This window comes from Temnothorax nylanderi, unplaced genomic scaffold (genome assembly GCF_030848795.1).
Source record: "Temnothorax nylanderi isolate EJ_2023f unplaced genomic scaffold, tnyl_v1.0 TNYL_tig0386_pilon, whole genome shotgun sequence".
Taxonomy (NCBI): Eukaryota; Metazoa; Arthropoda; class Insecta; order Hymenoptera; family Formicidae; genus Temnothorax; species Temnothorax nylanderi.
The window spans coordinates 20,823-48,289 of NW_027249448.1; the positions used below are offsets into that span (position 1 = coordinate 20,823).

The 27,467-nt window shown below is 39.9% G+C and overlaps 3 protein-coding genes and 1 long non-coding RNA gene across 7 annotated transcripts; 3 read left to right on the forward strand and 1 right to left on the reverse strand.

Moving 5' to 3' along the window:
- Positions 1 to 303: 303 nt before the first annotated feature.
- On the forward strand, positions 304 to 12,802 carry Ca (RCC1 and BTB domain containing protein claret). Of its 4 annotated transcripts, none has more exons than XM_071720986.1 (20): positions 307 to 606; positions 819 to 1,241; positions 1,462 to 1,922; positions 2,380 to 2,558; positions 2,674 to 3,071; positions 3,478 to 3,655; positions 3,997 to 4,208; positions 4,566 to 4,747; positions 4,866 to 4,993; positions 5,317 to 5,451; positions 6,194 to 6,334; positions 6,854 to 6,980; positions 7,588 to 8,150; positions 8,380 to 8,769; positions 9,031 to 9,421; positions 9,867 to 10,201; positions 10,561 to 11,474; positions 11,861 to 11,997; positions 12,088 to 12,263; positions 12,405 to 12,802. In XM_071720986.1, exons 2-20 carry the CDS (start codon positions 844 to 846, stop codon positions 12,660 to 12,662), a joined length of 5,703 nt encoding a protein of 1,900 aa, XP_071577087.1. In that variant the 5' UTR covers positions 307 to 606; positions 819 to 843; the 3' UTR covers positions 12,663 to 12,802. The 4 variants fall into 4 exon arrangements, with proteins under 4 accessions (XP_071577090.1, XP_071577087.1, XP_071577089.1 ...); XM_071720988.1 differs by having other exon boundaries at positions 6,194 to 6,325; XM_071720987.1 differs by having other exon boundaries at positions 822 to 1,241.
- LOC139782064 (RRP12-like protein) lies at positions 12,259 to 18,088 on the reverse strand. The gene is made up of 5 exons (XM_071720990.1): positions 14,254 to 18,088; positions 13,724 to 13,909; positions 13,500 to 13,616; positions 13,065 to 13,224; positions 12,259 to 12,950 (listed from the first exon to the last, which is right to left on the reverse strand). Exons 1-5 carry the CDS (start codon positions 17,792 to 17,794, stop codon positions 12,854 to 12,856), a joined length of 4,101 nt encoding a protein of 1,366 aa, XP_071577091.1. The 5' UTR covers positions 17,795 to 18,088; the 3' UTR covers positions 12,259 to 12,853.
- Positions 18,089 to 19,181: 1,093 nt separating this feature from the next.
- Positions 19,182 to 20,853, forward strand: LOC139782061 (uncharacterized). Its single transcript, XR_011720788.1, has 3 exons — positions 19,182 to 19,194; positions 19,307 to 19,501; positions 20,701 to 20,853. It is a non-coding gene; the product is annotated as an uncharacterized lncRNA (long non-coding RNA).
- Positions 20,854 to 24,895: 4,042 nt separating this feature from the next.
- Mrps5 (mitochondrial ribosomal protein S5) lies at positions 24,896 to 27,366 on the forward strand. Its single transcript, XM_071721017.1, has 6 exons — positions 24,896 to 25,051; positions 25,184 to 25,279; positions 25,375 to 25,725; positions 25,900 to 26,130; positions 26,240 to 26,439; positions 26,915 to 27,366. The coding sequence occupies exons 1-6, from the start codon at positions 24,976 to 24,978 to the stop codon at positions 27,296 to 27,298; spliced, it is 1,338 nt and encodes a 445-aa protein (XP_071577118.1). The 5' UTR covers positions 24,896 to 24,975; the 3' UTR covers positions 27,299 to 27,366.
- The last annotated feature ends 101 nt before the right edge of the window (positions 27,367 to 27,467 follow it).

Consider the following 27,467-nt stretch of genomic DNA (forward strand, 5'->3'; position numbering starts at 1 on the left):
AAGCCGACATATTGATTTACATCTATGTAAATTAATATGGCGACTTGCAGCTGGATGCTCATTGGTTTTATGCTACGCTTATGCTAAGCTATGCATTTTGTGTGCGATGGCCTTAAATCTGCCAATTGGGCGCGTTCAGCAAAACCATTGAGCAAAACAAATCTCTCAGTAGTAATCGAACGTGATTGGCTCTTACTTTTAGACCCAACAAATCAACACAGCGTGTTGATAAGACGACACTCAACAGTTATTGTGTTTGTTGAACGCGCGACCATTCTTTTTAAAGCTGCCAATCGATGGAGTTTTTGAACGCTGTCATTCAGTTTTCTTGAAATGTAACCTTGAAATTACTTGAATTTCTGACCATTTTGACATTCTGCAAAAAATAACAGTAGTAGATATGAAAACGTGTTGCGCGTAATATATGGGGCATACATTTACGCATGTGCCTATACACATACGTACCCTCTCCGAATTCTAACGTTATAATAATTTATAATAGATTATGCATGTGTACATACATACGTACCTCATGTAAGAGGTTTCTCTGACGGACTGAAGCTTGATGACATAAATATTCGAAATATTTAACAAAAAGAAAAAGAAGTAATATTATATTATTATTTACTTGGTTATGTAAAAATTAATCTTGTTCTGTTGCTAAAAATTATATTTTTATAAGTGACGTTTGTGTGTTGTGTGTGTGTGTGTGTGTGTGTGTGTGTGTGTGTGTGTGTGTGTGTGTGTGTGTGTGTGTGTGTGTGTGTGTGTGTGTGTGTGTAAAATGACATACATGTTTAACATATTTATTATTTCAGAAGAAATATCAGATAAATATTCAGGATGGATCTTCAGGCAATAGTGACCGACGAGAATTTATTTAAGCTGCAATGTTTAATTAAAACCACTGAGATACAGCATAGTGTGCAGTGCAAACTTGAAGGAAAATTATTTGTTGCACTGGCAACCAATAATGCCGAAATTATTCTTTATTTCAAAAGAGATTCCTCTTGCCTACCCGTTGTTAAAAAAATTCCTTGGTTTCAAGGGCCACATAAACAAATAGCTGCTTTTTGCTTTGATTCAAGCGGTATTTGGTTGTTATGCGTAACTTTAGACGGTTCGTTGTACATATTACCTGCTTTAACTTTAGTCGATGAAAATTGCATCGTTGACGAGAGATGGAAGACCGACGATGCGACATATATTCCTTTTGTCAATTCTCAGCTTTCTCATTTTAGGTAATTTAATTGAACAAAATAATTCTCGAGTTGGCAGTAATTTTCAAGTTCCTAGTACTTGACGTGTTTAAACGGTTAAACATTCATGTTCTATTCTCTTCCGCATTTGCTGCGTTTTCTATACAACGTTCTATTCCCCTTATCTATCGGTCATCTCGTAAATATATAATTTTACAGTTGCATAAGATTTCTTTAAATTCATGTATACCATTGTTTTCAGACCACGAGCCGTTACATGGTGGAAGGATATGAAAATATCTATGGATATAGGCATTGTAGGAACGGAATGTGGAGCAACTATATTTATAAATCTTTTAAATGGACAACAGCTAGGCATAACGTATATTAATGAAAGTATAAGTGGACTACATATTTGTCGAAATGAATACAACGAAATTGCGTCTCTTTTGATAACCAGTAAATTTCAGCAGCAATGGCGTTTGCCTTTGGAACACATGTCTCACAATCTTTTGCCCAATTTTGAAAAGAAAGAAACTAATACGAACCAACTAAACTCGAATGGCACTATTCATGTTTGTGATAATAACGTGGGAGATTCTGTTCCCAACAAGTCTAAATTACAACAACTTGGACAACTCTCTGTTGAAAAACTGGCTATTCTTAAGGAAAAGATGTTCGATACCAAAAATCAACCGTTGGGGGAGAGTTTGCAGTGCCATGGTAGGTATAATTTATGTATACTTGGGAAAATATTTAAAATGTAATGTCAAGTATCTCTCAAGGGAAAAGCAATGGAACATTTGTATTACTTTTTTTTTATGGTAAAAGAACATTTCAAATTTTTAATTAAAGAAGCAGACAAATTAGTTTTTCCTTTTAATTTACCCTTCGTAAATAAATATTTGTAATGTGCGATATAACATGCGCGTACAATGTTTTGTCCCTTCCTCCTCTTGATTTATATATCTGCACGGAAAAAAGACGTACATAGTTATGTATATCGTCACTTTTGCGATACTTCTGCCGCGGACTTGCTGAAGAAACGTGACCGAGGAAAGGTCCAAAGGCCTGTTCAATGATAAATACATTCTAGGTGCATGTTTATCTGGTCGCGCATCATTACAATCGCTCCATAAGATCCATAAAACTTTAAACGTGACGTATATTAATATCACAGATGCTGCAAGTATTGGAGAAAGCGGTAATGGAATTCCTGTCAACCTGGAATTATCAGAATCTAAATTAGGTTTTATCAGTCCAGAACCAATATCAAAAGATACCTTTTTATCTTTGCAATATGACAGGGAAGATCGACAATTATATACGTGCTATCATCCTGTCACTAATTACATCACGGTAAGATCTTTTGTGAAATTTCAACTTATCTCTCTTTTGGTTTGCCTCCCTAGCTAGTTGAGCGCACATAGCATTGATACACGTTAGTCTTCCAATATAATGATCTCTGTTTCAGATACACGGTCCAGATCTAACTGTGGTACCCTTATCAATGCACAAAATATTCGAGTGCGAAACTGTTCTATTAGCGCACAGATTATTTTTTATTACCGACGTTAATCAACGTGCGATATATATAATATCCGATCAATTGTCTGAGACTCGTATAAACAGAGACTATCAATTTAATCCCGAGTCTGTTATCGGGACATTTTCTTTTAAAAACAGTAAGGAAGTGATACGCGCGGTATACAAAGTAACAAAATTCGATAATATAATACCGAGAAAAGTCTCTGAGGAGATCGAGAGTAAATGTACCTTACTAAAGAATGTAAGAGATATTAAAATCGAACCGCTTAGTTTGGATACATGTATAATTGTTACAAATCGCTGTGTATACCAAGTTGTTTTAAGGTCAGTTTAAAGTTCATCGTAATATTTATGGGAGAATGGCATTCACACAAGCCGAGAACCGATAAGCAAAATTGTTGTTTTTATCTCCTTGTTTTTATCTGCTTTATTACATGTGTGAAAAAATTTCAACAAAAATAAATCTTCTATAATAGTTTTTTTTCCCCTAATATTATGGGGTTGGGCTTTGTGAGATGCGCAAAATGTTCTCATTTATTTATTTTATAAAAAATATAGTCGTCACTGTGTATCGCATTATTATTTGAATTGCTTGTACAGTATGTCATATTTTTGTCTCAGCCGTTGATGGGATTGCACAATTCTAATACTAATTAATTTCTAAATATTTGTATATAATTTTTTTGCTACCATACACAGTGTGTTACTAAATTATCGTTTTTTACTTTAGAAAATCTCTTCTATCAGTTTTCATGGAATTGGTACTGAAGAAAAACGAGCTGCAAAAAGCGGGAAAATTAGCAATGGTTTTTGGACTAAATGGACAACACTTGTTGGAATATGTAGGCGATATATTCCTATCGAATAAAGAATTCTCACGTGCGGTAGCTTCATATAAGATATCTAAGGTAGATATTGGCCATATTGGATATATATATATAAGAAAAGTTTTGAGCCTCAAACATTATTTTTTCGGTCAAATTCGGTCAAATTTTTCAACATTGACACATTTCGAGTCGATGTTAGGCTCAAAACTTTTCAGACTACCCTCGTATATATCTATATATATATATATGACAAAATATTTTATCTTCTAAGATATTCCAAACAGAATACCCGTGTGTACTTGATGACAAGCTATTTATATCGTCAGAGATTAATTAGGAAATTTTAAATGTTCTTAGATTTAAATGTTTTTTTACTTATTGATCATAAATAATTTGATTTTTGTTCAAAATTTCTATTTCAGTGTAAATTATTGAAGAGCGTGTTAAAGTTTGCATCGATCGGCCATACTTTAGAATTATTAAGTTGTCTAACTCATTGTTTACTGACACCTGTCATTACTGAGATGCCTATTGCAACAAGGATACATTTGTCTAATTTATGTGTACTTTCCTTTATTGAAATTACACTGAGGGTTTGGTCGGAACAATCTAAAGCAATCTATAAGGAGTTCTTGTAAGTTACATCTTACAATTACATTTACAAAACATACTACGTTTCCTGTGTAATGAGACATCTTTAATCGGATATCTAAATATATTTTAAACAATTCTAAACAATTTCGATGATTTTAAAATCTCGGAATAATGGCTTTGAACGAAATGTTTCCCTCTTACGATATCCGCTTCCTTGCGCATAATTCCGGTATACTTTCCGCGATGTTTGTCAATTCAAAGCGTCCTCTGCGGCTCTTTTCTCGCTTTTACTTTTTCTATCTTGAAGATTTTAAAAGATATCATAGAAGTAGCGCGCGTGTATATACATCGTGTGTGTAAAATTTATATTTTAATCTAAAAGTTTCCATTTTTTTAGATACTTTTTGTCCACAAATACATTTTACGACGAATTATTAGCTATTAATATAGCTGGTCAAACTTACCTCTGGGAGGTATTGCATCACTTGGCTACACAAAGAAGTCTGTACAGTCAAATGTTGGACATTCTTGTAAAGGCGATACAAATATTTGGCACAAACGACATTTATCCGAAATCATGTAATTTATACATGTGTAAATTTATGCATACATACGTATAATTTTTGCAAATAGTAGTTACAAATATGTGTGTATGTGTGCGCGCGCGCGAGATTTAAAATATATGTTTTTATTTTAGATGGTTTACTCATATGTTTAAGTGAATCTGATTTAATGCAATCGATGTTATTGAATTACGATTTAGCTAGATCTCACGTGTCATTTGTGCGCAGTAATCTGCGAGATTCTCAGATCTTCGTGCTTCAGGTGAGAAACCTTAACCATTTAAGTATTCACTTGGTAGTAGTTACACAAATGTTTGCTTTACAAATTAAATTATTAACAAATATAAAAATTAAAAAACCGAAAATAAGAGAGAGAAAGCGATATAAAAATTGTATATTGGGTATACTTTGCTTCTCTACGTTCATAGAATTTGCATGAAAACACAAGAAAAATTGTCTCGATCAAGTTAATCAAACGCGAGTACTTATGATTTGGTACGTTTGGTACGTTTGGGTGGAATCGAAATAGAGTTTTAGATTATGTTTCAACTACGATTATGCTCAACAGCTTGAAATATTTCACAGAGACTAGTAACATTGTATGATCCAACAAATCCAGTATTACGACCTAAATTAGTACAATGTAAAGCACGTCGTAAAGTAGTAGCGTGCAATGTACGATCTAATCAGTGTCATTCTATAGATTCTATGGATAATATGGTGAGTAGTATTGAGTTTCTGGTGTATGAGATGTTCTCAAGATTCGCACGCTAATCCATTCATGCCATGAAGGACTAAGTTGTTGAATTTCTCGTTGTTATTTAGAATAGAAAGAAATTTTTGCAAATTTTAAAATTACAGGTATACAAAAGAATTTTTTTTTTTTTTATTAATATCAGATGTGCTTTTTACTTAAACAAATTTTTAGTTTGACCAATTTGACCAAGATATTTAACTGCGTTTGGATTTTAAGAAATTGTAAAGACAAATAGCTCCGGATAAAAATTTCATTGAGAGAAAATCGAGCGAATTTTGGAATGTTACCCATACGCGATATATCCCAACACAGGTTGTTTTAAGCAATGTCCTTTTAACTTGACAGATATTTAGCCAATTGATTTTCTTAGCGAGAATGTCGAGAGATATATGGTTTAAGCTTTTAACATTGCACATAACTTTCTATAGCTTTGTAAGTTTGTCTGCCTTAAATTACTATTCCTTTTTGAAGCTCGTAATGAAGCTTATATTTTGTTATGTATTTTCTCTACTGAAACTTCATTGGTCGGAATTAATTTCCCTTATTCCTCATAGTTAATTACTCGAAAGAGAGTCAAGTGGTTTTTGCGCAACTTTTCCGTGAAGAAAAGATTTGATTCTAAATCAGAGTTATCTTTGGTAAAAGGACATCTTTTAAAACATGGTATTAGAACATTTTTTATCATATAACGAAAACATTTTATAGGATCAGCCTGATACCCTCGTGGAAGAGATAATAGAAACGTTTATTCTAGTTTTGTTGACTCTTATTCATAAAAAACGATTGTTAAACCCAAATGGCAAATATGCTTTTTTGTACGACGTGCAATTGCCGAAGGTAAGCGAGGTAAATCCTAATCCTAATCTAGGTATAATTCTGCATTTGGTAAAGGGGAAACGAGATTGTCCAGCTCCAGCTCCAGAAAAGTTTTTATTAGCGAAAGATTACCGAGGAATTTCGTTAACTTCCTGTTCCACATATTTCAAAACGTCTTATCGCAAAGTCTTCCTCAGGGAAATTCTTATTTTCAGATATTAATCAAACTTTCCTCTCTAGATGTTTGTACACAAATTAATCTCTGATAAAAGTAACGAAATCCAGTCTGCGTCAAATTGCGTGACGATAAAGCGTAATATTACCATATTGTTATTTATCCGATTCGGATATTCAAATATTTGTGAAGGAATGAGGAAGGATCATACGATAGAGTATAGACGAATGCATAATTCTTTTGATTAATGGGGAGGAGCGTATTCCGATCGTATTCGGTCTCGCTTGTCATTTGCCGAAAATCACGTATCTCTGCGAAATTATCAGGTCGGCCTAATGAAACTGAATTATAACTTTACACTTTGATCCGTACAGGAATATTCGGAAGTGACTCCGCACGTTGATTTTAAGAGGAGATCGTTAAGTACTGGATTTTCTCACGTTGCGCTTGTTAGAAATGGTAATATCTACACTTGGGGCAGTTCGGTGCAAGGTTGTCTAGGTACGTACATTTGCAGGGTATTTTAAGTCTTAATGCTACATCACAAATGTTGTCAAAAATTAAATAAATGTAATAACACACACATCTCAATCGGTTACCAGGGTGAGCCAACCGAATATGAGATAAAGCAGAGCGAACAAGTCTCCTACTGAATATCGAAAAACCAAACCACGTCGAACAGTATCTTCCATCATCTTTTATTTTTCTTATAGATGATTGGAAAAAACCGGCGACAAGAGCGCACGGAAAACACAACTCGAGAAATTGTCATTCTGCTTGAGACAAATGTCTAATCTGAAATATTGAATGTCTTGTAGCTTCGCATCGAGATGAGCAAATTCCGTCAATTTATATATAATTTTTCAACATTTTCTAGTAGCTTTGCTGTATTTTACATCTAAAAGATTCCATTCGCGTACAAATTGTATGTATACAGATTGAAGATGATTGAAGATAAATATTGAAACACCTTCTTGTATTACGTATGCTCGCGGATTGGCCATTTGGATTTCCCTTGCCTCATCACTCACACACAGTCTCGCCAAGTTTCTTCACAATAGTTATCCAATTCTTTCATCGATTAACACGTCGTTAATCAATTGTCTAGGTACGGGCTCTAGCGTTTTGCGATATGGGGCACCACACGCCATATGCTTCTTCAAGAGTATGAAGATAAAAGTTTTCAGTGTATCGTGTGGACATTGCCACACCCTGGCAGTTACTAACAATGGAATCTACGCTTGGGGAGCTAGTCAATTTGGCCAGTTAGGACTCGGCAAGGTGCTACGATGTTCGAGTCCGGAATTAATTACTTCGTTGGCGCAAGAGATTATTATCGACGCGGTAGCTGGACAATATCATTCTGTAGCACTAACCGCGGATGGCAGAATATTTACGTGGGGTTGGGGTGTTCACGGACAACTGGGCCACGGTAACACCGACGAAAAGGCTACACCATCCATGGTCAAAACTCTGCTTGGCGTAGTCGTGTGTTATATTAGCGCTGGATACGCGCACACTTTGGCACTATCGGTAGACGGTGTTGTGTACGCCTTCGGATGTAATGTCCTCGGTCAATTGGGAACGGGTGATGTTGCCAAAAGTTCTATCCCGACAAAAGTCGCGTTACCCGACGGGATAACGCTTATAAGTACCGGATACTTTCATAATGTAAGTCGCTAAAAAATAACATGCGTGACTTGCATGATGTACAGTTGGATACATTTAATCGTTTTTATTTCTCTTCTCTTTCACCGCAAAATGACGACCATTGAAACCGCTCGTTACTTTTTGTAAAAAAAACCAAAAAATAAATAAATAAAATAAAATCTCCGTGTCTGTAACTATTGATGAATAGCAAAAGCGATTTTATACGCGTATTTTATTCTCATGTTTGCAGCTAGCTGTCACTAACGCCAACAAATTATACATATGGGGCGCGAGTCCTCAGGTTCTCAGATTGCAAGCACAAGCGCAAAAAAAAACGCGTATACTAGAGCAACGAGATGCTAATGAGAAAAAGAGTAAAGCTTTGGAGGAGTCGGAGAAAATATCGAGCCATGTTACAAATCTAAACGAAGAAATAAAACAAGAATTTTTGGTGGATGGTGTACAAACCGAGTCTGCTCAAACAAAAGCGATTACTCGCGATATAGAAACACAAAAGAAACCCGAGACTGAAAACGCAGATTTGAAAGGCCTCAACTTTGATGGTCAGACCCAAGAGAGTCAAGCACATTTGAAGCCATGTGTTGTCGATACAAGTTTGGTAAAAGGGCAAATTAATCAGGTTCGTAATATAAGGAGGTTCGTAATAATGCCTGAAATTTAGACGTTGCGCTTGTAATAATAATAATAATAATAATGATGGATGATGATGATGATGTAGTAGTAGTAATGTAGTAATATTTACATTTACAAATAAATTCATCTTTAAATTAGACGCGGAGAGTATTAGTTTGTGACGTTAGTATCGTATTGTTGGTATAGTATAAAAGAATCCTGCATACTTTATGTAGATATGATGTAACCTGTGTGGTCACTTGTGCAGATATCAGCTGGCTGTCATCATAATGCATTGATAACAAAGGATGGCTCTTTATATACATGGGGCCGCAATCTAGATGGTCAGATAGGTAACGGCACGCGGCGAGAAGTGTCAATTCCAACGCCTTTATATTACAATTCAGCCTGTATTTTTGCACAAATACCCCCTAGACACAATGATTTTAAAAGAATGCAAAATCAATGGGACTTGGACACTGGCGCAAAGTCAAACAACTCACTGGTAAATAATGGAAATGCGTCTGAAAACAATGGGAATATCAGTGACTCATCTGTGCATACGGGAAATGCTGGCCTGAATAAAGAGAGAATCAATCCTATAATTAATGCTGTTGGTATTGCTTGTGGATATGATTATACGGTCGCGATACAACCAGGTTACAAAAAAACAAATATATATATGTATATGTACGTGCGCGCTCTTGCATACTCTCACACACACACACACACACACACACACACACACACACACACACACACACACACACACACAAAATATTCTTGATGGAGCCATTTAAATAGTATTACCCATCTTGAGCCAAAATATGTGGCGCACAAATAGTCTCGAATCTTTCGAATTCAATCTAATTTAATAAAGTTACTAATTATTTAATATGGTATTCCAGTTTGTCTATAAAGCTAATTAAATCCGACTATGAAAATGAAAATAATTGAGCAAAGATTTAATTGCATTTTTATATTAACCGCTCTTCCCTCTTACGCACATACACGATGCACGGTGGCTTTTAATGTGGCTTTTGAAAATGAAAATTTCCAGCGTTATAAATATATATATATTTCCATGTGGTTTGTCTTTTATAGGGGGTACGGTGTTGGCTTGGGGTAATAACAGCAGAGCGCAATTGGGTCGCATTCCTGCGAAAGAGTCACGTGATGCCGACGATAAACTTGTATTGCTGAAATCATCGAAGCGAATAGTACGGCTCCCTAATGCGTTGCACATAGCTCTGGACGTCCCTAGTCAAGTACCTGGCATTTCTACCCCAGTGATATCTTATCGATCCAACGACGCATTTTCTCTCGCCGGCGCCGTCCGTCCTTTGAGCGTTATCGAAAGATCACCCGGGGAATTGACGCTTCATTATATTCTGGAACATTTCTACGGTTTATACAATTCTGCCAATATTATAGAAAAGGTGGGTCGCGATCCGCTTTATCGCAGCGATTGATACGCAGATGCGGCACAATGAAATTTTAAGCGAGAGGCCTGGAGAAGAAAAAGAAAACGTTTATTTATCGTTTTAATCGTTCAGATTAATCTTATATTTGTACCGATTTGTCCGATTCTTCCATCGGAAGAAACACAAGACGCGCGAGATATCGTCGAGTCCTCCTCATTTCTTTTTTGCCAAGTGATATATGTGACACTGCTAACTTTATGATCAAATGTGTTAAATTGTGTGTTTAAATTTTTAATTCGAAGCAAAATGTGTGGCACGCAACGCAATACTGTTTTGCTAAAACAACTTTGTAAGGTAAAATTTTTCCGTTGCAGTGTGTCGAATTGGAGAATTATCAAGCTTGTTCTAAAATAGCAGCATTAGAAAATAACGTTCCAGCTGCTTTCACTTATCAATTGAAAATGTTGCATAAATTGAGCCTTCGGTCATCCAGAAATGATCAAATGTCAGAGAGAGAAGTTCCACATGAGAGAATTAACTCAACCCTCGAGACTAGCTCACCAAACGTTGATATGACGAGGGATTCCATCCTGTCCCGAGATATCGAGAGGAACACTGAATTATTTAATAGACAAGCGGAGAAGAATCTCATGGAATCCTTGGAAAACAGCGTTGCTCGAAGCTGGACGAAAATTTCAACGAGTAGATCGTTGAATAATTTGCAAACACTCGCGCAAGAATTATACTCTTTCGATTGTCAAGGTGGTTTGGAAGAATTATGCGGAACTCGAAAAGACGACGACGACGACGGTCTCTCGCTGAACGTTAACACTGACCACTCCGACACCGAACATAACGCTAATAACGAAGACGAACAACGACAGGGATGGATCGAAGATCTTATTTTTAATGAAAACGCAAATTCGCTGTTGCAGCATAAAGACGTCACTCTACGTAACTCTGCGCAAACGTCATCTCGATCGGTCTGCACGAAAACAAATCTGTCGATTGTGAATGACGATCGTTGCAACGTGAATGAAGAGAAGACTGTGTTCTTGGACAAGGTGTCCTCGCGTTCTCAGAGGAATTACGTAATCAATGAAACCATAAGAGCATTAAAGTTCTATTTATCAAGTATTAATAATGAAGCAAATACCGTAAAATGTGAAATGTTGCAAAGTGCAATTGGTTTTTGGATCGTGCACAATTTACCGATGCAAAGCTTGGAGAACGTTTTTCTCGAACATATACACATCGTTTATTACCCTCTTGGATTATTACTTTTTTGGTAAGTCAATATTGCACCTTGCTGCATTACGCGAGCAGGATTTTGCTCGCGCTTTTCTCTTATCGTACACGACTATATCCTCTCTTGAGTGTGATTTCGTTTATTTTTAATAATGCACAGGGATTCCAAGTGCCTCGTGTCGGTTTAAAAGCTCAAATTTGCTTAACTCTAACATTAAGCATCTTTCTGAATTAGAGAACAAAAGAAAGTAAAAAATATACACAAGATCCATGTGATGCTGCACTAAAACTGCAATCTGACTACGGATCAAGTATTGGTAAAAAGAAAACGTTTAGGAATCCCTGACTGGGCTAGGAAAATTGGTGATGAGACGAGACGAATTAATGTACATTTTTTCACTTTTCCATCATTATCTCACTTTACAGTCAGGATGCGATAGGAAGATACTTGAATGTAAGCAAAACGTACGACGAAGAAGGAAAGGATTGGTGCGCGAACAGCTTATTCTCAATCAAATTTTGTCTTCGGGTGCTATCGATGTTGATGCAGCGTATAGATGAAGGTTGCTTAGCTTGATATCTTTCATCTTTCAAAGTGAAGAGCTTCTGAAAGTGATTAGCATAACGGAGAACGTCAACTCTTTATATTTCAGATGATATGCCGGAATACGTTAAATCCTTCTCCTCTTTAATGGCGGACAATTACGGAGCACCTTTAAACGGATATCCAGGCACAAGTAGAAATAATAATCCAGAACAAATGATGGAAGGTATCGTCAGCACGGTATTTTCCGAAATGGAAGATTCCAGATTATTTACACGCATTAAGGTAAATAAAATATATTTTACCGAGATCTTTCATCAGTCAGACGAGATTTTCATTACACTAATTATAATTGGTTTCCATTAGTTTCATTAAATTCAATTGTAATTGACTAATTGTAGTTGAATCTGTTTAACATTAAAACAGGACTCGGATGCTATAAATCATTTGCTCACAACGGAAGAAGACAATATGATATTTACTTGCGGACACCACTTTCCAATCTCTCTATACGAAGCAGATGTTATCCCGACGATGGAAACTGAATTATTAACATCTCCGTCGTTAACTCTTCCATGTACATCGCGGTATTTAGGAGATATGTTACCCCACACTTCTAAACCAGAGATTCTGTGTCCTTTATGTATAATCGGAGCATTGAGAGTAACGACGGTAAAAGATTAAAGGCACCCCCGTTAACCCTTTTGGTATATCACACTCGCATATATCCCAATTGGACTGAATTAGATTGGGAAATAGTGTGGTTACGTCCAACTATGTATTTGAAAATAATTACGTAATAATAATAATAATAATAATCGATACGTTTATCGTTGGACAATATTATGAACAACAATTAGGATTGTTATCCGTTTCTAACGCTTTCTTCGTTTATTGCGTAAACCTGCGCGGGCGCCCTTTTTCGTCCCAGAAACTATACTCTGAAATTTGCCCGCATTTTTCTTCTTCTTTCTGTAAAGTGCAAATGTATCAATTTATTAATATATTAAGAACAAATTGAGAATAATATTCATGTACAAAGTACAATGTACTTGTTACTAAAGATCTAAAATCTGTTGATGTTACCTTTTGTTCAATATAGATCTCGTCAAGGGTACATATGCGTAGGGATCTGGTTTACCCTTTTTCTTAACATCTCCTCTGGCCTTTGTCGCACGATATTCCGAACCGGGTTCAGAGTCTACTTTCGTCGCTTTTAGCGGTCGATGAATACCCGATCCACCGGCTGAAATTCAACGGAAGAATCAATACAATATTTAGCTAGCGTAACAGCGATAAATCATTCGTCATTTTCTGCCGTATCTTATCGGGGCGCTATTATACACAAGTCGCAAATCCAATTTCTCATTTATCGCATAAACGTGTCAAATATCGTCTTAAATTTCTTAAATTTCCAAAAGATTGTCTTTAAGGATTTATACAAGTGACACTTTTTCTTCAAGTCAATTAAAGTCAAGTGTCTTGGGCATTACTCTGTAATGCGAAAACTTGGAATTTTACCTCGATATCTCGACGTTGACTGACTCTTTAAGCTCATCGCATCCAATGTACTTGAGCTGTATTTACGTTTTTTGCCAGCGGTCTTTGTGGTCACTACCGATACATCATCTTCGTCTTCTACAAAGTAGAAACATACATATACATATATCTCGTATATCGCTGTGATGATACGTGCACACTTTTTTCATGTCTGAACAAAGTAATTTTTTCTCAAGTTTACTTACTGTAATCGTCTTCCGAATCACTCTGGGAGAAACAAGTCTTTCTCTTCTTCTTATTCCTTTCCTCCGCGTCGCTGTCTCTCTCGTTATCGTCCCTAATGATGAGACGACCATCGGGTGCGGTCGCAAAGCCACGATCCTTTACCTTCTTCTCTGGAATCTTTAGATTCGACACACCCGGTTGTGTAGCTAAAGCGTACAAAAGAAACGAAATTGATTATCGCAAGACCCCCATGAACCCATCAGCTACAAATTTCTTTAAGTTTGAACTTTGTTCTCGATTCCTTTTTAGGTTTTCGGGTTTCATAGACGGAGATAGAGGGAACATATCGTATATCGATATAAATTAAAAATAAACTCTCTCGATCGACGGAGACGGTCGATTTTATAAGATTTTACAGAGTTTGACTGTTTCTCATCGATCGGTCAAAGGGAGAACTAATTGGAAAAATTGGAAAATTGACGAAACCAGCCAGTGAGAACCGATCGAGGGAGGGAGGGAGGGAGCGTGCAAATATTCGCCGTAAACCAACTTGTGATATTTCTAGCAGCTGCGGGATCCGCGAGATCGACTATATTATCTTTAGTTTCCTGAATCCAAGCGTCCTTTCCTGGGGTTCTTTTCTTGCTTCTCCTCGCTTCCTCTTCGTTCTCCGTAGCCTCAAACTCCTCGTCGCTGTCGGCCAATATCTCCTCTATACTTTTAGGTCTCCTCCTGCTGACGACGAGGTCAAATTCCTCGTCAGTATTCTCCCGCTCCAGCTTCCTCGCTCTTTCGAGCTCCCGCTTCCTCCTCTTGGCGTCTTCGATCTTGTTGATATTCTTTAGTCTCTTGTGCAGGGTCACGTCCGAGGCTGGCAGCATGATCGATATCGGTCCGAAGCCGTACTTCCTTATCAATTTGGTAAATATGTCTCGCACCTTTTGTCGAAAGTGGCGCTTACAGTCCTCGCTCATTCGCGACAGAGCGTCGACTATCCGCGGCAACGTCGGCGCTATCACGTCGGACGGCGTGACGTTGACGTAGACCTTGACGTAAGACAAGGCGGACTCGGCAATCTCCCTCGTAGGACTGGTCAGAATGGTGCAAGCGTGTCCCAGAATCTCACCGACGATCTCCGTGCCGAGAGAGTCGTTGTGACGATACGTGACAGAGGCCAGAGCGAGGAGACTGGCGCTAACGTAGGCTCGCTCGCCGCCCAGGCCCACCATCAGCATATCCGCGTAGTCTTTGAGGTGGTCGGGCTCGTTGAGGAATCTCTCGGCGATCGCGTTGAGCAGCTGATACGCCGCGTCGCGACACCTCTCGTTTATATCCTTGACGCAGAGCACAGCTTCCGGGACGACGGCCTCGAGGAACTTGGTCCCCTCGAGCTGCGGGTGTCGTCTGACGAGATGCGCGAGGCACCGCAGACGCGCTCCTCTACTCGTCTTGACGACGCTGCTCGCCGACGCGATCAGCGTCTTTTGAATCTGGCGCCGGTGCTCGTGGAGGAACCGCTCGCAGATCTCCCTCTCGCTGCCGCATATCTCCTCGAGGAAACGGTAAGCCTTCTTCTGCTCCTTCCGCTTGGTATCGTTCTTCAAGACCGGCACGCACGCGTCGTAGTACTTGCTCAGCCTGTCGACGTCCGTATAGCCGATCAGCGCTCTCGTCAGATCGTAAACGCTCTCCTTGAAGAAGTCATCCGCGTCGGGCTCGTCGAGCTTGCTCAGCGCTCGATCGAACAGCTCGTTCGCCAAGTCGCTGCTCGTGATCGTCATGTAGGTCTTGATCGTGTCGTACGCGGCGAGGCGCACTCCCTCCTCGTCCGTGCCGCTTGGTCTCGTGGTGTACAGATTGAAGAGGATCGGCAGGTAGTTTTTGGCGAAGCGAGCGAGCTCGGCGCGATCGTCGGCCGCCGCCGCCGCCGTCTCTCCGTCTCCGTCAGAGCTCCGCCTCGCCTTGACAATCAGTTTTCTCAGGGCCGCCATCGCGGGTAGCCTGAGGTCCCTCCGGTCGTTGATGGCTATACCCAACAGCTTGGCGATGTGTTTAAAGTTGTCCTTGACGTCGCTGGCGTCGTTGCATATGCTCGGCAAGATGGACCAGATCTGCGTTACCAAGCACTCGTACGTCTTTCCGTCCGCGGTAGACGCGGCGGCGGCGGCGGCGGCGGCGGCGGCGGCGGTACCCGTCGTCTTGTTCGCTTTTTCCTCGCAGTGCCGAGCGATCGGTAGCAAGACGTCCTTGAAGAGGGCGATGGTGGAATGGCCACCGGCATTCGTTACGCAATCCTTGAGCAGCGGGATCATCCAGCTCGCGCGTCTGAGATTTATCTGACAAGGAGCGGCGTTTTCGTCGGTTCGAAGAGGGAGGATGTTCAACACGAGCCGAGGCCCCATCGCCCGGATCGCCGCCCCGATGGCGTACTCCGCCTCACGGTTGTACGCGAAATCGTGGAAATCTCGCAGATTGCCCAGGGTCTCGACGAGGTTGGCGAGTTGCTCGAGTCTTCCGGCGGCGGCGAGCTTACCGGCGACTTGGAAGAGCACGGCTGTAAGGTGAAGGACGTGGCGCCAGGCTCCGAGATAGCGATAGCTCAGCGCCTCGCGCAACGTCTCGACGACGCGCCTCAGGATCGGCTCGTATCTGCCGACTCGCTCCTCGTTCTCGCACAGGCGTGCCACGCCGTCCCGTAGAATGGCCTCGACGGTGTGCGACGCGCCGGCGACGATCTCCGTCCTGTTGGACAGCAAGAGCCTGATACACCTGTCGAGCATTTCCGGCGTAACGTGATGGAGCGTCGAAAGGACGTCGACCGCGGCTGCGGTCCCCGACTGCGGGGAGGCTGCCAGCCGCACCAGGTTGCAGTGAGCCTCCCGCATGACGGCCAACCACGCCAAAGTCGGCTGCGTGTCGTCCGCGGACGGCTGATAATCGTAAAGGGCCTTAATGATACTTGCGTTTTGCGGGAAAGGTAAGGTCGCCTCCGACGGCCTCGCGACCAACAGCCCGTGCAGCGTTTGCAGGCAGCACGACGTTATCAGGACGTTGTTCAACGTCATGATGCTCAACAGACGTTCGCAGATGGTCCTTACGTGTGACTTGGGCAACTGCGACATAATATCTTTCAACAGGGTGAGAATATGCAGAATAGTGGTAGCTCCGAGCGAGGAGCCTGGCTCGCAAGCGGCGTCGAGCTGCGCGACGCAGTGCGTCGCGATATGTCCCGCGGCCGGATGGTGAGTCGGCGGCGCGGGCACGGGCGCCTCGCTCCTCGTCACCTCGCTGCCCCGTAGAATGGCGCGTATCCCGTGCTGGGCGGACTTGCGGACCTTCGGCTTGGCGTGAGTGACGAAGGACAGGATAGCGTTGAGCAGCTGCGTCGTCGAGGCCGCGATCCAAACGGCAGCCTCCTGCGCTCTCAGCAACACCGAGAGGCAGCCTATGCAATGTCGGAGAACGAGATGGTTCTCGCTTACGATCGCTGACCGCTCGAGAATCCGCAGGAGGGCCTGACTCGTCGGCCCGAATTGCAAGTTGAGGACGTTCCTCGGCACCGTTCTCAGACACATCCCGAGCAGCGAGAGGGTCGCGGCTACGGAGGTGTCTGACGCCTCTATCGCCTCCAAAGTGCTCATCAACGCGGCAAAGTACTCGGTCGAAGTCTCGTTACCACCGTTCTGCTTGATGACCTCCGTCACGGCCGCGAGCACCGCCAGCATCTCCTTGTGGACGATCGAGCTCGATTGAAAGCGGCCGAGGAACCTGCCGAAGGAAAGGTTGGAGCACGCGCTGTAATTGGTAGCGAACGTGTCGCACGTAATCGCCGTCCTCCCATCCTCTCGGTCCTCTCGGTCCGCGTCCAGGTCGAGCTTCGCGAACGACGGCTCAATACCTTGGATGGCGTCGTGCTTCCGTAGGTCCTCCTTCGTGATACCTGGCGTGCCGGGGCCGGGGAGGTCCTTGAAAAACATGCCAGTCGCTTGCTCGCGGTACTTGGTTGTCGCCGGATTGGAACTGGAACTCTGCCCTCTTGCCCATCGCTTCGCCTTCTTTCTACTTGACAAACGAGGCACCAGCTTGCCCATCCTTTTTTTATCTCTATCTTAATCTTAATTTTCTCTTGCTTTCACCTATTCTCCCCAAGCCTGTATTCTCCAACTCTTCTAACTTGCGGGTCGCGTTCGACTAGCCAGGACTTGGGAGACTGATCGACGTCGCGAACAATGATGCTCGCCGTCCTCGGCGAGTTTCGGTCATCGAACGGATCGGAAAAAAATCTAAGGAAAAGAGGTTAGCTATGGTCGTCCCGCATGCCGCACGTGGTCTCACGCTGTCTCACGCGCACTCGGCAACTGCTGACGCTGACTGCACCCCAAGGCAGTGCACCGTGCACCCTGCGCGCAAACGGAAGAATACTAGGTGTAACATTCCCGTGGATGCGCAGTCGTTCAAAGTAATGGCCGCTCTTGAACCAATCAGAAATTAGCCCCAAATGTGAAAACCAATATGGCCACCGCCACAAGTTAGGTTAGTGGAACCCATGATCGCCGTTGCCGCGCGTGTACCAGGTACGTTTATTAGAGCCTTAGTACGCTCGTTGTCGACGACGTTACTGAATGTGTTATCGTGGTTCACGTGGTGAATTTGTTATATTTTGCGGCGATTTTGCGGTGGTGTGCTTGGACTGCTACGAGTACGAGAGATGGGGCCTTCCTGTTGAAATACGAGAATACAATTGGATTGTGCAATCTCCACCGCCCGAGGACAGTCCCGACGCGGCCATAACCAGATTACCGTCGGGCGAAAGGTCCGAGAAAGTGGTTCCACCGACATTAACCGTTAGGCCAGTGCGAAAGAACTGCTCACCAAAGGCACCCGATAAAAAGGCACCTGCAAAAATTCCGGAGAAGGAACAAGGTCTACAGCCCGCCAGCACCAAAGCTCAGCCAACCTCGATTGGCAAGTCCCACCGACCCAGTTCCGGCGTACTACCTCAGGGTCACACCCCGGGACCTGGACCGGGCGGGCAGCAGAATAGCAGGAGCTTCGCCGCCGTTATATCGCGCGTGATCCTGACGTCGTTCTCTTCTCGCCTGGGTCCTTCGCATATCTATATAATCGCACGATAATCCGACCGCCACACTGTCAAACGCGAAACCGCTACCATTTAAAGCAGGAGCAAGACCAGTGTAAGGTAAGTTGAATATCACTGAATTAAATGAATAAACCACAAAATACCTGTAGCTTGTAAAAATGATAAAAATTAAGCAATTGTAAATAGTGTATCAGCTTTTTATGAGTGTACTACATATTTGTTTTCGTTTGCAGACACAATGCCTTCATGCTGCATAATAAATTGCAAAAGTCGGACATATTATGCAGAGAAGAAAGGAATAACCTTTTATAGATTCCCAACGAAGAAAATATTCGTCAGGCGTGGGTAAATGCTTGTCAAAGGAGCGAAGAGAGTCTAAAATTGATTCTGGTAAGTTAATATATATATATATTTTTTATATAGTAAAATATAGCAAAATGACCTATAGTATTATAAATTATATCAGTATTATATATCTTTTATTTCATTTGTATTATTGTAGCAAGGATATGCAGTCTTCATTTTGATGACGATTGTTTTATAACAAAATGGACACACTCAACAAAAGCACCACCAAAACAACTGCGGCGGTTAAAAGAGGGTTCCATTCCTACAAACATGTTAAGTTTGGAAAAAACGAGAAAAGAAAAATGTCCAACGGTGATATGACAATCACAAGCAAGAGAATTAAAGTATTGTGAGTTTTTCTTTCTTTTTATAAATATGTATTTACAAATTTTTGTAAATATTGTAACATTTAATTACAAGTACTGCTATCATTCACTTTTATTTAAGTAAATAATAGTACTCATTACCAGATGGTATGTTTGGAATTGGAATCAATATTATATACGTACATCGTGGTGAATATCGTATCAATATCTCCATCGCTTGAATAAAGACTGATAATTTTGTGTATTTACTGCGATGTATGTGTACGATATTGATTCCAATTCCAAAATTACCCATTCGATAACAAGCACTATTATTGTTTCCTTCTAATAGAAGGTGAATGATAACAGTTACTTGCAACTGTATGTTAGAATATTTATGAAAGTCTAGTGTGAACAAATTATTTATGATTTGAAAATGTAGCGTTTCTGGGGCCTGGATATGTATTCTTGAAATCGTTCGTTATGAAACGAATTCGTTTATGAACGAAAAGGTGCGCCAACTGGGTTCCCATTAGTGCTCAACTGGGAAATCCCCACCTTTTCGTTCATAACGAATTTGTTTCATAACGAACGATTTCAAGAATAGGTATCCTGATTTTTGAAAAATATCACATATCTTGCATACTTACCTTGCATACTTACCTTGCATACTTACCTTGCATACTTACCTTGCATACTTACCTTGCATACTTACCTTGCATACTTACCTTTCATACTTACTTTACATACTTACCTTTCATACTTACTTTACATACTTACCTTGCATACTTACTTTTCATACTTACCTTGCATACTTACCTTTTATACTACCTTTCATACTTCTCTTACATACTTACCTTTCATACTTACCTTACCTTACGTACTTACTTTACATACTTACCTTTCATACTTACCTTACCTTACATACTTACTTTTCATATTTACCTTGCATAGTTACCTTTCATACTTCTCTTACATACTTACCTTTCATACTTACCTTACCTTACGTACTTACTTTTCATACTTACGATATTTTATGAATTTTCGAATAACATTCATGAAATATCGTACGCAATATTTTTCTAGAATCGGGCCTTTGAACCTATATTTATATGATCTTTTTCATTCTTACGATGAATAGAATATGCTGTTAAGTTTGACGACCTATTCTAAAATACCCTGTATACATGCTTATTACTGTGTGTACATAAAAAATATTTAAACTTATATTATTTATTTACAGACAAAGCTTCAGAATACCAACATACTCCGATCTTTTGCAATGTAATGAAAGAAAAGAAAAAGAACCTTGTGAAACAAGTGAAAGAGAAGAAGAAGAAAGAGAAGAAAAAGTAGTTAGTCCAACATGTATTCCAAATGAAACAGAAGTACAAGAGACTTTGAAAGAAATGAAACAGAAGAAAAGGAAAAAGGGAAGAGAAAGGAGCTTGTAAAATAAATGTGCAAGACAAAAGAAAGGCCACAATTATGCAATAAAACGAACATGTATGTATGCGTTTAAGTTATGCTTATTTAGTATCAATATTTGTGTACTATTGTATGATAATAATATACTATTTTCGTTTTTTAGAAACCAAGAAGTTGGTAATGACGAAACTGTTGTCACAAATACGTTATTAGAACTTCTAATGCATTCCGAAAAAAGAAATAAGGAATTCTTAACGAAAATAAAGAATTAACGAAATAAATCAGCAGCTAAACATACAAGTAAAAGAATTACAACAACTACAACGCAAAATGATCCTATCATTACAAAAATGGAAAGAGATATACAAGAGAAAGCTGAAGATATTGCTGTCAATGCTTTGCGAAAAATATTTACGCCAGGACAAATAAAAGTTTAATGTCATCGCATAACGTCCGTGTTAAATGGTCATCGGAAGATATAATATCAGCTATGGTTTGCGATCATTGAGCCCGAAAGCTTACACATATCTCAGAAATGTAAAACAGGTTCCATTACCTTGTGTATCAACATTGCGCAATTGGGTTGCATCTTTCAACGTAGCACCTGGAATTTTAACAGATGTCCTCAAATAATGATGATAAAGGAAATAGTCTTTTCCACAGCGGAAAAGTTAACAGTCATAACTTTTGATGAAATATACATATCTAATAAGTTGGACTTAGAAAGAAGAGAACAACGAATCTATGGTCCACACAAGAACATGCCAATTTGTAATGGCCCGAGGATTGTTCAAAAGTGGAAGCAACCTGTGTATTACATGTACGATCAGCCAATGTCACGCGAAATTCTATTTACTGTGCTGCAACATCTGTATCAAGCTGGTTACATTGTCGTGGCCATTACATGTGATATGGGCCCGACAAATATGAAGTTATGGAGAGATTTAAACATTGGTATCAATACTAATAGTCATTGCAATAATAGCAACGTAATAATTACAGAGAAGCAGTGTTTTATTACACATCCTGTCGACAAGTCATTGAAAATATTTTTTTATGCAGACGTCCCTCATCTATTAAAGTTAGCGAGAAACAATTTATTTGATTCTGGTTTTTGCGTTGAAGGCAATATTGTGGATAAAAGATGCTTGGAAGAATTAGTAAAACTGAATGCAAATGATTTAAAAAATTGCTCATAAATTGAGTAGAACACATCTCGATGCAAAAGGAACGAAACGTCAAAATGTGAAATTGGCAGCTCAAACATTATCTAATACAATGCATTGGCTGTTCGATGGTGTGGGAGGTAATAATCTTATACACTCCGTCAACTGGAAACATACCGCAGATGTTCTGAAATTGTTTAATGATTGGTTCGACGTATTCAATAGCTCATTGCAATATGGCCATCACCGTGGGTTACACGCTTACGGAATAAATTTAGAGGAGCAAAATCAAACAATTACTAAAGTGAATACATTTATCGAAGAAATGCGAGTTGGAAAAAAGACAACTCTGTTGCAATTTCAGAAAGGAATCTTAGTATGCAATAAATCTTTACAAGAAATGTTTACATACATTAAAAATAAGTATTCGACCGAAGCGTTCCAGATAGAATACATACTTACCAGGCGATTAAATCAAGATATTATAGAAAATTTTTTCTCATATTTGAGGTCCATGGGCGCAGGATATGATCATCCGACGCCCGTGGAGATACGAAATCGTTTTAAAATGGTACATATTAGGGAAGCACTCAGGGCATGTGCTTTCGTCAGGAGTTCATAACGAAGAGGATTGCAGCTCTTCAATGCTTGTCGACGTTGAAGACGTACGTTCCAATAACACTGCTGAAACTTCTTTAAATTGTCTGTGGGAAGATGAAAACATTTTTGAAGACGAAATATTCATGGATACTTCAATGGTAAAAGATAATTCTATGACTCAAAGAAGGGAAGAAACAGAAGAACATGATATACAAGAAGAAAGTGGAGAAGGTATTAATACTTTTTTTACCAAAGCAATAATGTAATTACTCATAATAGACATTTTTGTTTTAGTGAGGAATCAACGAGCAGTATACTGTTTTTAATATTACATAAAGAGTATACTGTTGTTAATATTACATAACGATTATTTGTACTTCACATACATCTTTCATCTTTCTAGTGTTAAATTTAAGTACTTATGAGCCTAGTCCTCAAGAAATGAAGTTGGTCGACGATTTTGAGCGAATAATAGCTACTGATGTCATTGAAAGAAATGCACTATTGTACGTTGCTGGATATGTTGCACACAGATATAGATACGACTTTAGTGAATTAGGAATCCCTACCAAAGACCTTCCGAATCCACAACCTAATGATTGGCTTTGCATGTTTTCACGAGGAAATTGCATATATCCCTCTACAAGCTTCCAAGAAGCAGCTAATATAATGGAGCACGAATTTAATAAATTTCATGGCGATTTCTTTAATAAACAACCAAAAATTTTTGACACATTAACAGATATCATATGTACAAAAACTAATAATAAGTTTCCTAAACAAGTTATTGCCTGTCTAGTGCGTACTAGAACATACATCAGGTTAAGAAAAACGAATAAAGATATAACACAAAACAATTTGATGAAGAAAAAAAACAGAAAGTTATATAAGTTATGTAACAAAGAGAATCAAGAAATTAATATAATAAATATTGACAATAAATAAACAGAAACCATACATGCTGTAATTTGTCTTAGTTTATACACCTTATCTATACTTATACCTTGCATACTTACCTTTTATACTTACCTTACATACTTACTTTTAATACTTACCTTGCATACTTATCTTACATACTTACCTTTCATACTTACCTTACCTTACGTACTTACCTTTCATACTTACCTTACCTTACGTACTTACCTCGCATACTTTACATACTTACTTTGCATACTTACCTTTATACTTACCTTACATACTTACTTTTCATACTTACCTTGCATATTTACCTTTCATACTTACCTTGCTTTTTTTTGTAACGAGGGGGAAATCCTGCATCGGATACCTCCGCCCCCGGGGCGGGGCGGGCGGTTATGCCGGACTCCTACCGGCTAAAACCCCCCCGGGTGTCCCTCTCGGTGCTATATATGGGAGGTTCCGGGAAACTAGGATATCGTCCATGGGCCTCCCCACATACTTACCTTACCTTACATACGTACTTACTTACTTACTTTTAATACTTACCTTGCTACTTACATTTTATACTTACCTTGCATACTTACCTTTTTCATACTTTTTTTTTACATGGGGAAATCTTCCAAAGACACCTTCATCCCTTGGGCGAGGGACGAGGGTAGTGTGGGATTCGTTACCATGTGCATCCAGGCTAATGTACTGGTAGTGAATATTGGAACGCAATTTATGGAAGACATAATATAGTATTATAGTATAATAAGATAGACCCCAAGGCAGTGCACCGTGCACCCTGCGCGCAAACACAAGACTACTTAAGCCTTGTGTACACGATACTAGAAATCGGTCCGAGTTTCGGTTTAAAGCCTTGTGTACACGATACTAGAAATTGGTCCGAGTTTCGGTTTAAGCCAATGAAACTGCTGCTTTTCTGTAAGAGCTGCAAGTTGATTGGCTTAAACCGAAACTCGGACCGATTTCTAGTATCGTGTACACAAGGCTTAAGCCAATGAAACTGCTGCTTTTCTGTAAGAGCTGCAAGTTGATTGGCTTAAACCAAAACTCGGACCGATTTCTAGTATCGTGTACACAAGGCTTTAGGCCGATTAGTCCATTGGAAATGACCAATCGTGATTGGTAAATCTGCCGAACGCGTCCAAATGCGGTCATTGTTATGATGAGTTTTCATGGGCAGTGAAATGCTGCAGCAGCAGCGAGAGCAGCAGTTTAGTAATTTTCTAGAAATTATTTAGTAATTTCCATGAAATTACTAAACTTTCCTAGAAATTCCTCGAGGAACGCGAGAGCGAGGACCCGAGTTGTGTGAAGTTTACGAACGCAGAACGCAGCCCTGTGGGCCGCCCTGGGGCTGGGTGGGAAGTCGAAATAGTCCTCTATCGATCGATTTGAAAATGGCCTCGACTCGAATATTACGTATTTGTGGACTTTTGAGAAATTCGCCAAGAAATATTCCATCTATGAGCAATGGTACGAAATCGTTATCGTTATCCTTTACAATGTATCGTATAATTTACAGACAAATATATCTAATCCAAATTAATTTGCCAGCTCAATTTATTTGCTAGCGTTCGCTAACACGAGGTTATAACATCTTTTCAGATGCACGTAATTTATTTACTGTCGATTGTTTACATTTGTTAAAGACGCACATCCCTTTAGTATGCGATACGAGGAATAAGACATTTTTCATCAACAGTGAGTAAAGTTTTAGGTGGGCGTAATATCTTTACGCACATATAGTCGTGGTATTTTGTTTGTATCTCATCTCGTTTCGTGTCCCTCTTTCGCAGAATCTGCGGACGAATTGTGGAAAGGCGTGACGAGCGTCAGTAATGCAGGGAGGAAAAGAGGCAGAGCTAAAGGCTTAGCGAGAAAGAGAGATTTAAACAAGGGTCAGATTATTGGCGTAGGAAAAATTCCGATACAATTTCCCGGTCTCAATACACCTGTATTCAGAGGAAGAGAACTCGTTCAACAGCAAAAGCTGCCTGTGGATCCTGAGAGGGAGGAGAGGCTCGCCAAGCTGCGACAAAGCTATAAAACTGGGCCGAGGCGGATGAAATTATCGCCGTTGGAACGTGGTTGGACCAGTGTCCAAATGGGTGGCAGAAAGATTGGACCACCTGATCCTATTGGAGAAGGTTAGCTTCTCGTTACCGCATCGTTATTCGTTGTAACTGTCCAATGGTCGCGTGATCGAATTACGAAATAATTTCAATGTAATACTCTTTGTCAATTTTCTTTCTGATATTTTATATAATCCTAGTAACGTTGCGATTACAAACCACGCGCGACTACATCTCTATCTTTCGCAGATACCTTTGACGGCTTTGAAACTTGGGTATTGGAAAGCAAAATCGTAAATTGTATGACTGGTAATTTAGGACGTAAGAGTAAGATCAGTATGTTTGTCGTAACGGGTAATGGAAATGGCCTGGCTGGATTTGGGCTAGGGAAAGCACCCGCACAGAAAACAGCCATGAAGACAGCTAAGAATAGGGCGGGTCAAAGATTGATGTATATTCCTAGATACAAGGAGCATACTGGTAATATATATATATATATATATATGATCATGCTACGTGTAAAACTTACACGACTCTCGTCTCGCTCGTTCCCTCCTTTTAACAATCTTGCTACGTGACTCTGTTTCAGTGTTACATGACTTTTTCACACAGTTTGGAGATACAAAATTATTTGTAAAGAAAATGCACCAAGGATACGGGCTTGTCTGCCATCGTGCGATAAGAGCATGTTGCGAGGCACTTGGCATAAAGGATATGCATGCCAAGGTGGAAGGTACCAAGAGTTTGCAGCATATCGTAAAGGCTTTCTTTATTGGCTTGTTACAACAGGTATGTTACATGTATCTCACTTGGGAGTACGCCCAACCCTCTCCCAGCGCTAGATATCTAGTGCATTCTCCTTTAATTTTAACCCATGTTAGATTGATAGATTCGATGTATCAAATTTGAAGCAAGCAGATTGGTTTTTCATTTAAAGCATTATAAAGCATTATTATGTCAGTTACAAATAATTTACGATGGATTTCTAGTTTACTTAATCAGAGATACTTTCGATACGTAAAAATGTGTTGTAGATAATAGACCTTGGTCTTTTACTTTAATGCCAAATCCATAATTTGATACAATCTGAGCTGTTGTTATCTGAGATATCAGATCGGAATGAAAGATTGAAGCTGCTGGTTTTTCGCTGCACTCGACTGCAGTTACAGTGTGTTACGTAATGCAAAACGTGACGCGCAAAAAGCCATTTGTTATTGCGTTATGCCACAACGTAATCCGAAAATAACACGAGATACGTTTGCAGAAATCGTATCAACAGTTAGCGGACGAAAAACGATTGCACTTGGTTGAGTTCAAGTCGGAAAACGGAAATTATCCGGTAGTGATTGCTTCGCCGTCGCAAGTTAGAAAGCCAGAAGAAGTGACGTCCCACGAGATCCTCGATTTTACTCAATATGTTTTGGGTGGCAAAGTAATATTGCGGAAAAAGAAAAGTGCACCGTTCTATACGAGACTTCCATCTTGGAAAACAAGATTGTTAAAACTGGAACGAACGAGGCACTTTGATGAAACGAGGATAAAGTTAATGGCGGAATACGGGGCGTTGAATAGTTTTCTCACTGAAAAGTATCCAGAAGCGAAGCTGCGTCCCAAGCTGAAGCCAAGTGAAAACGAAACGGAGGAATAGAGAGCATAGCCGAGTATTATGCTCCATGTATAAATGTTTCTCAATAAAGTGTCCTTATGATTAGAAAATTACATTTCTACAGTTTCGCGTCTAGACCTAGTCTGGATCTAGACGCAATTCAGACTAATTGTTTCGATGGTGACTAGCCTCTGTAGCCGGTAGCTCTTCT